Here is a 17,229-nt window from a genome sequence, read left to right on the forward strand (position 1 = left end):
TCTAGCACAGGTCCTTGGTCATCAGGCTCCTATTCAGCACAATCACAAACTTTGCCTAGAAAAAATAGACTCACTTTGATTGACCAGTACCTGTTTTGCTGCCTCTACAAAATACATTGTACGAGTGCTATGTTGATACCATTGAGTGATATCATTAGATTTTGGGTGGGCAGAATGTTGTTGTTGAACCCCAGTGATGCTTGGTTTGACTTGGGCTGAGCAGTGCATCCCAGTTTGAGTTTGAAACCAATTTTGCCTTTGATCATAAACAGAAAATCAGACTTAAGCTAGGCGGCAATTTCAGAGCTGACCTCTGCATTAGCTAGTCAGACGCCATGATGCCCACATGCATACATGACCAGAGTGTGCTACATCCAATGCATCAATGAGAAATCAGCTACAGCCTTTACAGTGATGACTGTGCATGCAGTGGTAAGGCCCAATGAACAGTGATAGTAGTTGAATGTTACCACTGATTGCTGCATGCACTGACATAGTTGGAACCTTCACACAAGCTTTGCAACCTAGTATTGTGAAGAAAGTCAAATGTCCAATGAAAATTGTCACATAAAGGTTGTACATGTGTTTTGTGTGATTTGACAAGTTGGGGACTTGTGGCAGTGATTGATCATTGGCATATTGAGCATGGACACTTGGCAAACATTTCATGATGTTGGGAATTTGATGAACAGAGCTGGATTTGCAATTGCTGTGCCATCATGAGCAACAGAGGAAAAGTCTTCATCTTGACAGAGTATATTGCCTTACAGTTTGATGCTGATTTCTGACAATAAGGACAGAATTGACATTGTGAGCAGTGAGGAGTGTGAGTGCATGTGCTGGCATCCATCCTGAAGTGTAAGCTGCCCTTTGAGGTTGCTTTTGTTGGATATCAAGGTCATAGACTGCAACTCAATGTTCAATGCTCATTCATTCTTTACTTACTGTATATGGTATTCTGATTACTCCCAAAACACTCACTTGGACAATGGTCATTGCCACTTTCCCTCAGTCTTCTATCCAAGACTGAAGGTATGTCTATTCATCCATAGTTGTCCCACTTGTATTGATTTAGTATTATAGACTAGTCATACCTGTATCACTGCATGAAACTGCAGATTGTTGTGGCAGGGGATGAGGTGGGAATCAGCAGATTCAGATGAAGTTTTGCTGCAATCACATGAAAATTCCCTAGCCATGTAGGACAGGTATTTTGTCAGCTTTGAGGGATCACTTGGTTTGAATGTACTCACAAGATACTTATCCATGGTTGAAGTTGACATTAGGGAAGAACTGGTTGATGTCACATGTTGGTGTCAGTACTTGATTCACAATTTATTGGTCATTGGCTTCAAGCTTCTAAGCTTCATTGAACATAAATGTTAACTGTTACTGAAATGATACCAACTCTGTAGTTGTGCAATTCCTACTCACTTCAAAGAAGCAATATTTTTAGTCCAGCATCACAGTACCATGTCATGAGACACTCTTCCAGTATTCTCACTCCAATTAGGTGGACATGTTTTGAGGCAAGTGGGTGGTATGGGAGGTCTCATATCCAATGACATTTCTAATGACAGATCATGCAGGACCATTGGATGATATAAGAGCCTGGACAGCTGTGTTTATTTCTCAGTTTATTTTGCAGTTTATTTATTTCATAACAATATGTACAAACAACCGTGACAAGGTTGGCATATCACACACTGTATGACATCACACCAAGGCTGAAATGTCTCCAGCTAATGAAATTCCCTACCATACATCAGTACTCACTGGACATGCATGGGTGCAAGAACTCATCGATGGACACCCTGACTGGATCAAAACTGAGCTCAGAATGAGGAAACACATCTTCCATGTGCTTGTACATGAGCTTCGGACCTGCAGGCTATGTAACTCAAAATATATTCTGCTTGATGAGCAAGTCACTATATTTCTCTATACATGCATGACAGGGCTTTCAAGCTGTCATGTCACAGAATGTTTTCAGCACTCCCACACAATGACACAGAAGTATGTCCATACTATTGCAAGATATTCACTGTCTCACATGCTGCGTCAGATATTTCAAGAAGGTTCTGCTCACTCTGTCTTTGGCTCCCAACAACAAATTCATCTATCTACTGCAGGAGGACGCACCTATTCCACCAGAAATATCTGGGAACCCAAAATTCTTTCTGCACTTTGAAGGGGCACTTGGAGCCATGGACAGTACACACATTGTGTGTTGTCCATCCACAGCAGAAAGGCAGCTGTCTCAAAACTGAAAAGGTTTTGTCAGCCGAAATTGTCTTGCATGCTGTTCATTTGATCTTCGGTTCTGGTATGTGCTCAGCAGTTGGGATGAATCAACCTTGGACTCAACTCTATATAATAATGCCCATCTCACTGACCTATACATTCTGCAAGGAAGATACTACCTTGTGGACGCTGGGTTCAGAATATGCTACTCACTTCTCGTTCCATACCAAAGTGTTCGGTACCACTTGGCTGAGTAGGGTTGAGCTACAGTTTGGTGAGTGATATTTCACTCGAACTATTGATTTTCTCATGGATGGCAGGCCAAAGGATTTGAAAGAAATATGCAACCTTTGGCATGCTCAGGCTCGAAATGTGATCAAGTGAATATTTGGCATTCTCAAGAGGTGGTTCATGATACTCATACATCCACTGGAATATAGCATGTCAACACAAGCCTGAATTCCCCCAGCACTTTGCACCATTCACAATTTCATCCGAATTTTTGATCCAAAGGAAATAGAAGAATTCGCCATCAAGGATCTCATGGACCTTGATCCAGGTGAGCCAAGGGGCAATCTTGCTGAAGGACTGGCGGGCTGTACTGAAAGGCAAAAGGCAACAGAGGACAGAGATTGTATTGCAGATGCTATGTGGAGGGACTATCATAGAGTGTGTTGCGCTCATCAGGACACAACAAGATGAGTACACAATGCCTATACTACCTAGATATTCTACTTGTTGATATATTTGATCTTGTGATCAACAAAAGACCTCCTTGGCCCTTCATTGGACATGACCATATATGTGCCAGCAGCACTGACATCCACCTGAAAGGCTTTGATAAGTGTGGCCATGCTATCATCATTGAGTTTCTAGAAATTGAGCACACTGCATTGCTGCCTGCTTGCACTGAGGTGATAAGGCAATAGCTGAATTTTCCGATTGTGTTGCTACACAAAAGACATCAGTGAACTCTGAAAATTGATCATTTATTGCATAGAGTGCATTGGCTGATCCGCTGGCATGCTGACATTTTGATTGTGGACCAGAAGGACAAGACTCAGAAGGGGTAAGAGACAGAGTCAAAGACATGGCCACAAATTTTCATTTTGAAAGAGGAGGAGGTGTTGCTTCCCAAGGAATGATATCTTCTTCATTGTCATCCAGCCCAGTTGAATCTCTCTCCAAAATCCTCTCAACATCTCCTTCAACCACTAAGTCCCCCAGGTCTCCCATCACAGGTGCTGCAGGCTCATTCTCAACAACATCAACACCCGGGCCTTTGCTGCTGATGTCGTGAGAATTACCTTGTGATTGGAAGGTTTCCTGGCCTGCATGAAAGGCATTAGTGCCATGTGAGATCTGTGTGCACAAAAGATCATCCATCTCCTTGAAGTGTTTCCAGCCTTTGTTGTGAAAGGGCTTCATATTGGGATGTGCATTTGAAAATGCAGTCCAACATGTGGCATCAGCTGGGCTAATATTTGTGCCAAGTTCATCATCCCACAAAAAGCCTGATTACGATTTGATATCAATGATAGTGGTATGCTTTTTCTTGCACTGCAGTAGTCAGATATTTAATCAATTTGAAAAATAATGATGCATGTACCATGATCCATTTGTTCTTGCATGACAGCCCATCCCTTTTTTTTTTGCTTCAGAATAGTCCTTTGGGGTCAGAGACCCTATGTTGGACATTTGTCTCATCATTAGCTTTTTCTTTCATTTTGGTTGGCTCAGTCTTTGAGTGCATACTCCATCCCATCTGAGGTCTCTGGGTCTATTGAATGAATGAAGCTAACTCATACTCCACCACTCTAGGTGGCAAGTACAAATGGAATGCTGTGAAATGAAGGATGTGTTAGTAGAGATGATAGTGTGAAATCAACAGGACTTGGCCGATGCTTTTCAGCGCCTTGTTATCAGCTATTGTCATTGATGGTATCCTTCTCTGTTGGCATCGTTTTCCTTTGATATTGTCAGTGACAGTGGGGATGTCTATTCCTTTGTCAGGGAGTGAATAAGTATGGGTATGGGGAGCAAGGTTGGTATGTGCAATCTGTACAAATTTACTGTAGTAACAGCCCATCCCTTTTGACTCCAGCTATGTGGTCCTCCTTCAGAATACCATCTGGGGGCTCTGACAAATGAGCCACTGCAGCGGCAAAGGTTGCCTGTTTGAAGTTGGTACCATCTCCACCTTCAGCATGATGGAGTGTGAGATATTGGATGAAGTGGGAGGTCTCTTCATCAGTCCAGTGAGTAGTAGTTGAGCCTGCACTAGTACCAGTGTTTGCAGATGCTGTACTCTTCCATTTTGCCATGACTTGGCAGTATGGATGCTGATTGAGTCACACGTGAGTCACAACTTGTCACTCGTTGCCACGCCACAATAGAAATAAACTGCGAAATAAACCGAGAAATAAACGCAGCTGTCCAGGCTCTAAGGTGGTTTATCAGCCTGCCTCTGATCAGGCTTTCCAGGAATTCCAAATCAAGAGTGACTATGTGTTAGGGGGGCTGGTAACCTACAGAAGAGAAATGAACAGACTTAGTACTAGTAGTGGACTTTCAGTGACATGCAAGAAACATGCGCCGCCATTGATTGGAAAATAAAGGGGAATCGTTGATTAGCACATTGCGATTTTTAGCTCAAGGGTGCGCATTACGAGATGTCATACAAAAATTGACCAAGACAAATTGAAATAAATTGTCTAGCAGGGATCCGGCCGCATAATTGCTTTTCATGACAGTACTGGGTGCGAACGATCCATGAGGCTACGTCAGCAATTGAGTTTGGATAAGAGCTGGGCAGGACAGCGAATAAGAAGTCACTCTTCAAGCCAGCTAGGCACACGGCTTGGCGGAGTGGTAATATGATGTCAAAAGTTCCAATAGTTGCTTAGGACAACCATACGTACTGGAACAATGTCCATAACTGTAGCCATAACACAAAGACAATATGCTGGGAACAATAATAGCACTAGAGTTGTGGTCGTAACCCAACGACAATGTACAACCACAAGTGGAAGAGACGGGACCAAAAGCTTGATGATGATCGTGCATCGAGAAAGGAACAAAATTTAGAAGCGCACCCCACTTTAAGGCCAGGAACGAGAGTATGGCGCCAGGCGGCTGCGTGAGCAATCGAGAAGATCATCTCGTACGAATACATTTAATTTCCGCGACTTGTTCCGCGAACTTGGTAAACCATAGCCAAACCAGCTACGAACTGCGCACATGAGAACTGCGTACGGAGCCCAACAGGCAGAACCTATTTTCAGGTGAGTTTCAACCTCTGAAGAGCTGTGAAATAAACAGGCTGGTGCTGGTTTGTGTTAGTCACCGGTGACTGGACAATTATTTAGGACAGCGGCTCCGGATGATTGTCATGGGAAGTGACGGAATAATAACCGCAACGGTTGATAGCCTCGTGTAACGACGACGGAGGTAGCAAGAGATAATATGAACAAATAGAAAAAAGATTCCACGGATGCAAATACGCGACCACGTGACATTGTTGAGTGTGGAACAAAGTGATATTCTCACGGTCGAGAAAGTGGCCCATAAACACACTGCTGTAAATTAATTGCTCATCGATTTCTTTCCATATTGTCAACCTTTGTTCCTCCTCAACGTTTACCACAGTGACGACGACGACAGCAGCGACGAAGACGACGAAAACAGCACAGCGGCGACAATGACGGCGCTTGTTTCGACGTCTGTCCCACAGTACATAGCTTCTGTACAAAAATCCAGAAGTAGAGCACGCGACCAGAGCGTCTCGCCAATATCCCCAGGCTGTTGCGCAGCTCATTATCAAACACCCCCAAAGTTCAGGGTGTCATCTGAGCAACCAATGTTGACACCGTCTCCTCTTAGACGACGACCATTGTTCCCAGTAGATGCCAAACATAAAGCAGATGGACTGACTCAGGAGCAGGATCACGATGACAGCGATATCTTCTTACAATCTCCATTCAAATCACCCCCTCTAGTGCACCGTCTATCCTCCATCTCACATCCTAAACCAATCAAACCAATCATGTTAGATGATGACGAAGCGACCCTGTTCCTATCCTCTTCATCCGATGTATCTTCCCCTTTCTTTCATCACACTTCCACTCAGCCACTCCTTACGCCAGTCAAGGATTCCCACCGTACCGTACTAGCCGCAAAGCAGCTCAATTCGCAGCCTGCACATCGTGTGGGCGTAGGCACCAAACGCAAATCGGCGCAATCCGGCGGTGGCGACTTCTCTACGCCTTTGCGTCTTGTCCCATCAGCCACGTGCACTCCTCTTAATATCTCTGCTTCGAAACCCGACCCTTCATCTGGTATCGCTTTCCACCGTCTTGCACCTCTGCCAGCACCTCGTTTTACCCCCCAGCCAAAGAGTAAAGCTGACACTGACGCATTTGTCAAGAAACAGGCAGAAACAATGAAGCGGCTGCGCATTCGGGATCCTGATGACTCAGATGAGGGCTGGGGTATTATAGAAGATCTGGACTCCGACGGAGAACCTGTACAAAGGCTACCTGCACTCCGCAAATGCAAATCCCGGTCTATTAGCCCGAAGAAATCCCTCCTTATCAATGCTGCGCTAGTGCCACAGAAAGGTAGTGCGAAGGATGAGGTCACTGAAGCCATCTCTCCAGGAGGGCATATTATCAAGCGTCGGGCACGTTCGAGACCTGTTTCCATTGAACTCCTTGAGAGTGTAAACCACACACCGTCACCCAAGGTCAGAAGCCACATCAGTAAAAATATATATTTTCCATTGTGCTGACAAAACTTTACTCTAGGCTGAGGCTTCCAACACGAAGTCACCCCCTGTCCCAATAACATTTCCTTCTGTATCTCGCGATCGCAATCGGCCCACTTCCATTGTCGGCTCGCCTTCTCCTGTACCACGAAGACGACTCACAGGGTCCAGTGGCCCCAATCCATTCCTCTCTAACCCACCCTCCCGTCCAAATTTGCATTCTCAGCCTCGCCCCCGTCCCTTCACCCGAATGACATCCAATAGTTCGGCTACTCTCTTCTTCGGACCCTCAATCCCTCAATCCGCACAGTGCCCACGCACGCGGACTAATTCCTCTCTCGCTGCTACCCTGGATCTGTCCATGCAGTCCCGTCTCAGCCCGGCCAATCGACATAGCTATGCAGGTCCAGACTCAGCTGGTTTCTCCGCTGCCCCAATGCCATGGGCGCTGCGGTCGGGTTTGGACACACCCTCCCCAAACTCTTCGCCTCTGAATGACGGTCCAGGCACGGTCTACTCAGATGACGAGGACATGTTATTTGGCCCAACCGAATCCTCGTTCGTGTTTAGTGTCACAGAGGGAACGCCTTCTCCACGATCACAGAAAGGCAAGGAAGGATTGTTACCCTCCAAGTATAAGCCACGGGACTCTGGCATCGTTCTCAGCGACGACGAGTCAATGCCCGCGCGAAATTCGGCGTTAAGCACAAGTTCGAGCTCTATCTACTCTGATAATGACAATGGCGATGACCTGGTCACGCCCGGAATCATGCCTGGTGCACTTTCCGGTTGGCCAAGAATCTCGGGCGTCGACGACGCGCATCTTCATTCATTTAATCAATCCCATCCATATCAATATTTTAATCATGATGAGGACGACGTCGACGCATTCATCTTACGCACACTAGAGGCAGGTGGGAAGCCTTCTGCAGCCGAGGGCAAGAAACCCCCTGGAACGCCTGTGAAGAGGCTCAAGAGCCACTTTGGGCTCGACGGTGGGCGTCTATGGCAGAGTGCTGTTGCATCTAAGGTTGGGTTTTCATTTGATGGTGTAGAGGGGGGCAAAGCGAATGGGAATGGGAAGAAGCCACGGAAGAGTTTGCCTGCTGCGTTCCCTATCCCCCTTGGGAAAGGTAGCGCTGTGACGATCAAGACTGGTGGATCGGACACTGAAGAGGACGAGGAAACTACAAGTCCCAGTTCAAGGAAGCAGTACAAGGGTCTCGGACTTGGCCGTCCTGCTGGAAGGTGGCTCATGCGCCGCAGCAGCAGCGGGGCGTTCTCGAGTGGGGAGAGCATAGGCGGCACGCCCACACGGCGAAACATCAATCTCAAAGGTGCGTCCGGTTCCGCGTTCATTTATGATCAGTTGTCTCATTGTATTTCATGGTTTAGACTGGCCGATGCCCGCAGCGCGTACTTTGACCGTGGACACCACGGGCTCACGCTCGAGCTCGAATAGCTCCGCGATCTCATTGAACTCCCCTACGATCGCGCGGCATCTGCCCTCGAAAACATCTGCTACACATTCGCATTCTCCGCTTGGACCGCGGTCACGGAAAATGTCTACTATCGAGCACGTGAGGAAAGTCTCGGACGCTGGCCGTTTCGAGAAGGAGTTTGTTGAGGTCGAACAAGTTGGGAGCGGGGAGTTTGGAAAGGTCATTAAAGTGCGCGCTAAGATCGGGCGCGAGCTTGAGGACACGGTTTGGGCTATCAAACGATCAAAGCCATTTGAAGGTCCTCGGCATCGGTGGGTTGTTCTGTCATTCGCACATCCGTCTTTGTTTATTTGACATATGGTGACAGCCTGCGACTACGAGAGGAAGTGGATATATTGGCACATCTGTCGGCGCGGGGTGCTCACCCGAACGTGCTGACGTACGTGGATAGTTGGGAGCAAGATGACGCGCTTTTTATACGCACAGAACTCTGCGAGCTTGGCAATTTTGCGAGATTCTTGTGGGAGTATGGGCGGGCCTTTCCGCGCCTGGATGAGGCGCGGGTGTGGAAGATTATGGTGGATTTGAGTAACGTGAGTGCTGCGGGTCAATGGAAAAAACTTTTTTGGTCCCTTCTTTTTCTTCCGTTATACATGCATATATTCACTTCGTCCAATCATCTGATCTGAGAAGATGTTGTGTGTGTGTGGTCTATTCTTCACCCTCGTTTCCGTCTTGACATGTCTTTTCTTGGATATTAACCTCGTGCCTGCAGGGTCTTCGTTTCATCCATGAAGCAGGGATCATCCATCTAGACCTCAAGCCGGCGAACATCTTCCTTACTCGTGAAGGTCGATTCAAGATCGGAGATTTTGGAATGGCCTCGGTGTGGCCCCGACCTGGGGGCGCGTTCGAGCGCGAGGGGGACAAGGTGTACCTCGCGCGGGAAGTTCTACAGGGCACGTACGGCAAGGCTGCCGATATTTTCAGGTATGTTGAGCCGTGGATATGGACGTGAGCATAGAATGGACCCTGATGTTTTAATGATCCTGCAGTCTTGGGATGACGATGCTAGAAACGACCACGAATATTATTGTGCCTGATCAGTAAGTTGACATGTGATTTTCTTTTTGGAAAGTAGTGATGGTTTGTTTGTAGGGGAGATGGATGGCACAGGATACGGCAGGAAGATTTCAGCCAGATGGATCTGGATGGAAGTCCTGAGCTGTTTGTGTTGATTAGGAGCATGATGCGGACCGATCCTGCTAGGCGCGTGGATGTGCAGGCTGTTTGTTCACATGCTGTTGTAAGCCGAGCTCGCGCGGCTATGGAACGCACATACGAGGAAGCCAAGCGGAATGGTACCTCGCTGTTTGCTGCGTCTCCACTTGCAGGTGTTTCCAATACGTTCTTGGAGGAGATCCTCGGCCGTGACTGCGACGATATGGACCTGAGCCTATGAACTCAGGACGACGGACACCTCATACCCGGTTGGAAAAAGAAGACTCTCAAAATGTGAATTTTTGGTTGTATGTTTCTTGGGACATTGTTTGCCAGTATAACATATTACCTCGCCTCGCGATCTTGCTTAAGGACGCAACTCATCGAGCACCCTTACACTCACCGCACGATATCTATGACCACCTCACGTCCTCCACCCATCCATATATTGATATACCTACCACGCACATGATCTTGTCTGACTACATTCTAGGCTTCGATTGTGAATTGGTACTAAGGGATTTGTTATGCATAGCGATAAACCGTAACCCATACATAGTTCGTAATATTAAAATTTTATGCGCAATATGATAGTGTTTTGGTTCTGGTCCACCGAGGTAGATCTGCCTCCGAGCCGACGGGGTTCGACGGGGATCAGATAGATGGTTTGATTTAAGAAGCAGGACCCTGGCCATCGAGGGAGAGGGTTCTTGTGCCCATCCGCGGAAAGAGAAGTTAGGTTATGATTTGGGATGCGTGTTGATAGAAGGAAGGGGTGGCGATGTCCCGAGTATGCTATGGTGACTCTAGGCCTGTCTATAGTCGGGAGATTAGCAGTTCTGCGTGTTGCATCATGTTGCCATTGATGAGAATCTAGAGTTTCAAGTTAACGGGAGAGGGGGTCATAAATTGTCGATTCGACTCTTCTTTCTTGACCATTCCACGTTATAAAACCGCAGTTCGTTTCGTTCGTCGTTCTTTCCTTCGTTCATCGTCGTCCTCGTCCTTGTCTTCGTCCCTGAAGTAACCCTGGACTGACAGTTTATTTTGACAGTGACCCCAGACTCATCGACCTAGCAACGTTCCACAGCCACGAACTGCAACTTTTTTATTATTTTCTTTACAGGGCAAAGGCAAGTTCGTGTTACTGTTCGAGCGGATGATTAACTTACCAGTTCATTCATTTTAAAAATCATTAGAACGACTGTTCAAAAGCTTTATGGGACATTCAAGTTCACGTTTCAAATCGATAAAAGTTTGTTTGTGTCAAGGAAGATCGTAAACTCTATAATATGGACCCTGGCTTTATTGCCAAGCCTCACTCTCGTTTCTCTCCCTCCCACACCAATCCTCTTTCCGCGTTATATCGCGTCGATCTCTTTCCTACTCCTTCTCACAGTTACTTCCTTCCAAACCAAATGGACCAAAGTCCAAGGTATACCTCTGGAACTACCTGTATCCCTTCATTGTTCCCTCCAGGTGTAGACCCAAATACCGTCGACTTCAGAACTTTCTTTCCTTATATTCCAAACGAGGTCAAGCATAGAAAGCGCACCTCTCGTACACAGCTCAAGGTCCTAGAAGATATATTTCGTAAAGATACAAAACCAAATGCAGCCCTCCGTAAAAAGTTAGCAGCAGAGCTTGATATGCTTCCACGTGCAGTCCAGGTGTGTTCTGTCCTTTTTGACGTCAATTCGTCGCGTTCTCATTTCTTAATATCGCGTGCCACCAAAAGGTGTGGTTTCAGAATAGGTATGTCACGCTCTCTTATTTTCTTTGGTAATTCAACCCAATTATCATCTCTTAGGCGTGCAAAAGACAAGGCGCTTCGTAAAAGAGTTCAGGACTCGACTCAGCAGGATTCCCCTTCTGCTCACTCTCCTCAAAAGTCTCAGTCTTCCAGGGACACCTCTCCCATTGACTCTTCCAATTCTTCCACCCCCACGGAAAAACCCACGCACCCTGCAGAAGACGATCAACCACCCTCACCAGAGCCACACCCAGTGGAGCGATCACCCATAGTTGAAAGTCCTCTTACGAAGTTTTCCTTTTCTCTTCCTGCGCCCCCCGCACAAGCTTGGCACAGTAACCCGGCCACCCCTGCCGAAATTCCCCCTCATGTTCGCCCTGTACCAGCAGACTTGACTTGGCAGGACAATAATGACCTTTTAAACGCACGCAGAGGGTCGCTGCCTATCACCATGTCCATGCCAAGTACAGATGCCAACCAGCCGTCTACCCATTTCCCAGATAGACGCAAGTCTATGGACGTCAGTCTCCTGAGGCTTATGCATCATCCGTTCGCACGCGTTGCAAAGGAGAAGAATGACGCAATCTTTCTCAGGCCGCCCATATCTCCTGCAGGGTCAGGTCAGTCCATGGCCCGTCCACCGTCCGGCCTCAGTGGGCCAAGTATACGTGCAACAAGCTACGGCTCTTCTGCTTCCTACAGCCCTTACCCTCGCCCTTCTTTGGCACATAGAGCGTCAGAGCCCCATGTCTTTACGCCTTCTCGCTCCTCCCTTGTACCGGAGACTCGCCCGCCGTTTCCGTCCTCGCACGTGCCGCGCCGGCTCTCGGACAACCGCTATACAATGAGCTCTAGAGCGCTCCCGTCGCCTATTCCTGGACCCCTGCCGAAGCCTGATTTCCAGTTTGGCGCTCCGACATCTGCGTCGTCTCCGCATGTCTCACCGGACGCCGAATCCCCCGGGAGCATGCATGCATGGGCGTTTCCCCGCAACGAGGCAGATCAAGACACGGAGGACTCGTATAGTTCCACTGGATTATCTAGATTCGGCTCGATTGCTAGCATCTGTGGGAGCGACACCAGTGCGACCAGCGCAATTTATTCAGACGTCAGCAGCTGTGTGGGCGTCGATCATTTCGATCCGAATGGCAGGAGAGGGTCTTGGTATGCTGCGCATTTATGATCAATATATTCATTCCTTGATTTTTTTTACGTTATAGTGCATCCAACCTCGAGACGCGCATGTCCGGTCTGAACATGCGGTCCAGCCAGGGATCGCTCAACGAGGCTCACTTAAATGCCGCGTCTTCGTTTGCGTATCAACACAGGGAGCACCTGTTATCGCAGGAACCAGGGTACTCTTCTCCTGCTTCCACTGTTTCGCCCGGCGGAAGTCCGCATCCTGGATATGGCAAGGACCCTGGCCCTTCGGGTCTGCGAACGAGCGAGGCTTCGTTTGGATACAATCCTGTGATTAGTCGTTTTAGCTCGAATGTTTCTGACAGGATGCTCACGTGTTTCTGCGCAGCTCCCACCTGAAACTAGCGCCAACACTTATCTAGGTCCCACGGAGCCCGCCATAGCAAGCCGGAAGCCTAGTATACCCACTATCCAAGAAGGAGTGCCGCACAATCATGTCCAGAACAACATCGAGCACAACTCCTCATATCCAACGCCTGTAGACACGACGTCCCCATCCAACGCATACCATTTCGCCCCAGAATCCAACCAATACTCTCACACAGGAAACTATCCGTCATTCTCCCGGGACAGCACGTTTCCTCACACGGAGACCTCATACGCCCAACCTGGGTTGCAGTACCCAGCAGAGAGCAGTTATTCGTTGAGCTCTGCTCCGTCTGCTAATATTGGCATCGGCGGTAGTATGAACTCGTATGTGCCGCCTCCTGCTGAATATACCTTTGCTGTGCCTCCTGCGAATAGCGTGGGGCATGGTGGGGAACGGTTCAGTACATATAGCTAAGGCGGCCGTCGAGAGTCCTGGACTGTCGTCCTCATGTCATTCTCATCGTTCGTCCGTCTGGAATTCGCATGTACCATAATTTACTACTGTCTTTGCTCGCTGCTGTTATTCCGTGGTCGCTGCAAACTAATCTGGTTGTGGTCTCATGGGCTTTTTTCGAACCTGTCGTTTCGTCTTGCTTTATGTCCATCGCTTTATTTACTGTGACTTTTTTTCAATGCTCATACTGATACACTCAGCACTTGCACTGCCAGCACGTTCTTTTCGTTCCGTTGTCCACCACCCTGTCGCTCATTTGTTAGCTACTCCCCCCTGCTGCATCGTTATCTGGTCATGCTCGCTGTTTTCTGTTTTGTCTCGTCCACCATAGTCCACGTCTCGCTTCGCCTCTATCCTTTTAGTTCCTTATCTCCATCTCCATCTCTTTTTTTTGCTCATCCAACATCATCTTTATCTCATCATATTTTTGTCTCGTGCGATTTTCTGGCTCTACTTAAATTAATGTACTTAGTTTAATGCTCTGCTTGGTGAATTCAGTTGCAGCCGTTTTGGCATAATGTCCTGGGGGATCGACAGGGTCGCGTCGCGTATAGGGGTTATGGACGTCGTGGCTAGTCTTAAGATCGCGATTACGGAGAAGTTGGAGCGTAGACTGGTCGAGACTCGAATTTGACTTGAGCCTGTACCCAATCTTAGAGAAAGACCGATATTTGGCTTGAGCAGCGATTTATCGGACAAAGCTCGTAGATATAGAAAATAATAATCCATCACAGTGAGATAACAAGAGATTAAACGACCATAAACTGCAGGACTTGGTCAGAGCTTTGTACCAGGCGTTCCAGGGAACGTAGGTGCCATCATCGATATCGGAGGGTGGAAAATAGTCTGATTGCCGGGTAGGCCTAGAGGCAGTTCGCCACCTCTCCCTGTCACCTGTGCATTCCTGTCCATCATCAAACGGTGAAGCTGTGCCCAAAGAATCATCAGAGCAATGCCACGTGACGCAGATTGAAATAGAGATAGAAGGAACCAATAAGATAACAAGATTGCAAGCGTAACGTACTTGCAGACGTATGCCGTGAACGGCGTATTTGAGAGAGCCGAGTTCTTCATTCAGACGCATGCTCTCGTTCGTAAGCGCTATCTCGTTTCGACGCGCTAGGGAATCGACGGATGTGGATACTGCGGCTATGGAGTCGCGTAACCCACTTAGCGAGCCCTCGAGGGAGGTACTGAGATTAAGAGGCGCAACGGGCGTTAACGGCAGCGTGCGTTGAGACAAGTGTGGATCTACGATCCCGCTGAACGATCGACGTGATCGGGGATAAGTATGGGATTCTTGGAATGCGTGCTCGTGTGGGAGTGGGAAGTAGGGTGCGAGTGCGTCGATTTCGTTATGGGGCGTCAGTTCTCCGTGATCTGCGGGGGAAGACGGTTGAGTTTGATTGATAGTGGTTCTGGAGGAAGGAGAAGGACCGGGTGATGCCGAGAAGAGTTGATCGAAGGCGTTGATGGATGGGGAAGCGATTTGTGGGGTTTGGGTGTGTAACCGGTACCATGGACCGAGGACGTTTCGGAAGGTTTGGATGTCTCTTCGCATTGTCTGTACAACGGATTCGAGTGTGTAGACTTTTTGTCTGAGAGCGGCATTTTCTGTGTTTAGTGATGATAGTTGAGCGTTATTGATGGAGAAGAATCCTTTGATAGCTTCGTATGGGCAGGAGAGAACGTGTTTGTCAGAAAGCTGACGCCGGGAACCAGTCCAGGAACAGCCATTGTTAGCCTGCGTGCACAAAATTTCATAGTCGAGACAGATAGCAGCATGCGCTTGTGACTGTGACCTCGGGAACTCTTCGAAGCAGAAACTACACGTTGCAGACTTGGAGGAACACTCCGAGTTGTGAGTCTATCCACACTTGGGTGAGTAGATCCAGAATGAATTGTCATAGACACGCACACTGAGATCGCTGTACTTGATAGTCGCACCACACCCGTCGCACTGCGTCGAGCGGTACACGCAAGCATCTTGATGCTTACCAACATCTTTCCGAAGGATGAACTTGTCACATTGCTCTTCCGAACACGGGATCTCAACGTATTGGCAGGCGTCCTTGACGTGAGCAGATAGTAATTGTCTTTGGAACGTCTGCGTGCATCCGGATACTCGGTTGGGGCATTCGATGATGAGTTCATCCACGAGCTGAGGCCTGTATGTCAGTGATTTTTCCTGCACTGTGCTGCGTATCTCACTCACATGTTTCACGATTGGATTCGCTGGAGATAGATCGTCAAGTGAAAGCGAGGAGCGGTCGATGGGACATTGTGGAGAGTGTTGTACGGCTACTATTATACAGTCATGACAGAATGTGTGCAAGCATGTCCGGGCGGTCGTAGGATTTGTGAATGGGGCACTACATGATACTGTATTACAATAATCTTAATCAGACGTAGCGAGCTCACTGGCAGATGCAGCAGATCTATACGGAAATTATTAGAGTGAACTTATACAAGGTAAATTGGCGTACCAGATTGCTGTTTGGCTGTTCTACGTAGTCCATGAGAGAAATCGGATCGATTATGTAATGACTTTAAGGGAGTCACTTATCACCAAAAACCCGATACCCTATCAGATTAAGATTCTCAGTCACAAATATTCAATTGATACTTTACCATACAGCACTTATTGAAACTGTACCACTATGTTCCGTAGTGCAGAGTCTCACAATTATAATCTATAGAAATTTAGGGGATCATATAATGGTGCACATCCATCTCGATCTCTAGTTCACCTTAAGCACTACCAACATGGTTCTGCCTGGCTGTGCAGTAGTATGGTCGTACTACAGCCTTGTGCCTTCCTGCAAGCACTGGATGAAGAGCACCTACTTGTCCTTCAACTGCATTCCACAACCATCCAGCAAGCTTTCCATAGCAGAATAGATTGAAACATCTGTCCATCCATCCCATCAGTTCATTGCATCTTGCATATCACAACCTTTGTCAATGAGTGACAATCAATGTTAGTACTTCCATCTCATATCTCTTGCATGCTCTCTGACTTCTTTGACAATCCTTCAAGGAACTTGGGTGAAGCTGTCTGAGGTCACTGTCAAGGGTGCTCAATATAACTCTCCTGAATGTTATCCCCACCCAGAATGTTTGCAAGGGACCCAGGTGGATCTCCTCAAACACATCAATGGATTCCTGGACGACCCAGAGAAGAATCAACTTATTTGGCTGCATGGCATGGCTGGCATCGGAAAGTCTGCTGTTGTGTTCACAGTAGCTGAGAGGATGAGAGGATTAAAAGTAATAGAAGAGATGAATGTTGAAAAGCGGCTAGCAGGGACCTTCTTTTTCTTGTGCAAAAAAATAGAATGTCACACAGCTGGATATTTTTTTGCAATGCTTGTCTACCAGCTTGCTACCAATTTTCCAAGCATCCAGAAGGATGTGAACAGAGTTATCTGTGATGATCCTGCTCTACTAGATCCCAGCACACCTCTCTGTGACCAGATGGGAGCTTTTTTTCTCAAACCTCTCTGGTGGCTTCAAATCAGATTGCACAGGTGCCCACCTTTGTTGTTTGTTGTCGATGCCCTTGATGAATGCACATCAGGAACATGAGCTTACTGATCTCATCCTTTCCCTTGTGCAGGCTCTTTGTGAGCCTGATCTACCTGTGACCCACATTCTGCTCACAAGTCGCTTGGAATCCCATATTAGCAAAGTCTTTCAGAATGACGAGGTGCACCCATTGGTGCGCGAGATACCCATGAGGACTTCTGGAGAGGGTGGCATCATTTCATTGGACAGGCAC

General features: G+C 47.6%; 4 protein-coding genes across 4 annotated transcripts; 3 read left to right on the forward strand and 1 right to left on the reverse strand.

Moving 5' to 3' along the window:
* Positions 1 to 6,103: 6,103 nt before the first annotated feature.
* Positions 6,104 to 9,913, forward strand: BJ212DRAFT_1279448 (uncharacterized protein; the record flags this gene model as incomplete). The annotated part of the gene is made up of 7 exons (XM_041331493.1): positions 6,104 to 6,988; positions 7,056 to 8,355; positions 8,405 to 8,762; positions 8,819 to 9,044; positions 9,227 to 9,441; positions 9,507 to 9,557; positions 9,610 to 9,913. 7 exons carry the CDS (start codon positions 6,104 to 6,106, stop codon positions 9,911 to 9,913), a joined length of 3,339 nt encoding a protein of 1,112 aa, XP_041189237.1.
* A 1,051-nt stretch (positions 9,914 to 10,964) lies between these two features.
* Positions 10,965 to 12,964, forward strand: BJ212DRAFT_1279746 (uncharacterized protein; the record flags this gene model as incomplete). The annotated part of the gene is made up of 4 exons (XM_041331520.1): positions 10,965 to 11,342; positions 11,411 to 11,427; positions 11,483 to 12,589; positions 12,646 to 12,964. The coding sequence occupies 4 exons, from the start codon at positions 10,965 to 10,967 to the stop codon at positions 12,962 to 12,964; spliced, it is 1,821 nt and encodes a 606-aa protein (XP_041189238.1).
* Positions 12,965 to 14,136: 1,172 nt separating this feature from the next.
* Positions 14,137 to 15,825, reverse strand: BJ212DRAFT_1279767 (uncharacterized protein; the record flags this gene model as incomplete). Its single annotated transcript, XM_041331521.1, has 3 exons — positions 14,137 to 15,315; positions 15,367 to 15,609; positions 15,664 to 15,825. Coding segments are annotated over 3 exons (1,584 nt in total), but the record flags the coding sequence as incomplete, so codon positions are not given.
* Positions 15,826 to 16,490: 665 nt separating this feature from the next.
* BJ212DRAFT_1279709 (uncharacterized protein) lies at positions 16,491 to 17,036 on the forward strand (the record flags this gene model as incomplete). Its single annotated transcript, XM_041331517.1, has 1 exon — positions 16,491 to 17,036. A coding segment is annotated over one exon (546 nt), but the record flags the coding sequence as incomplete, so codon positions are not given.
* Between the last annotated feature and the right edge of the window lie 193 nt (positions 17,037 to 17,229).

The sequence above is a fragment of the Suillus subaureus genome, assembly GCF_016647635.1.
Source record: "Suillus subaureus strain MN1 chromosome Unknown BJ212scaffold_34, whole genome shotgun sequence".
NCBI lineage: Eukaryota > Fungi > Basidiomycota > Agaricomycetes > Boletales > Suillaceae > Suillus > Suillus subaureus.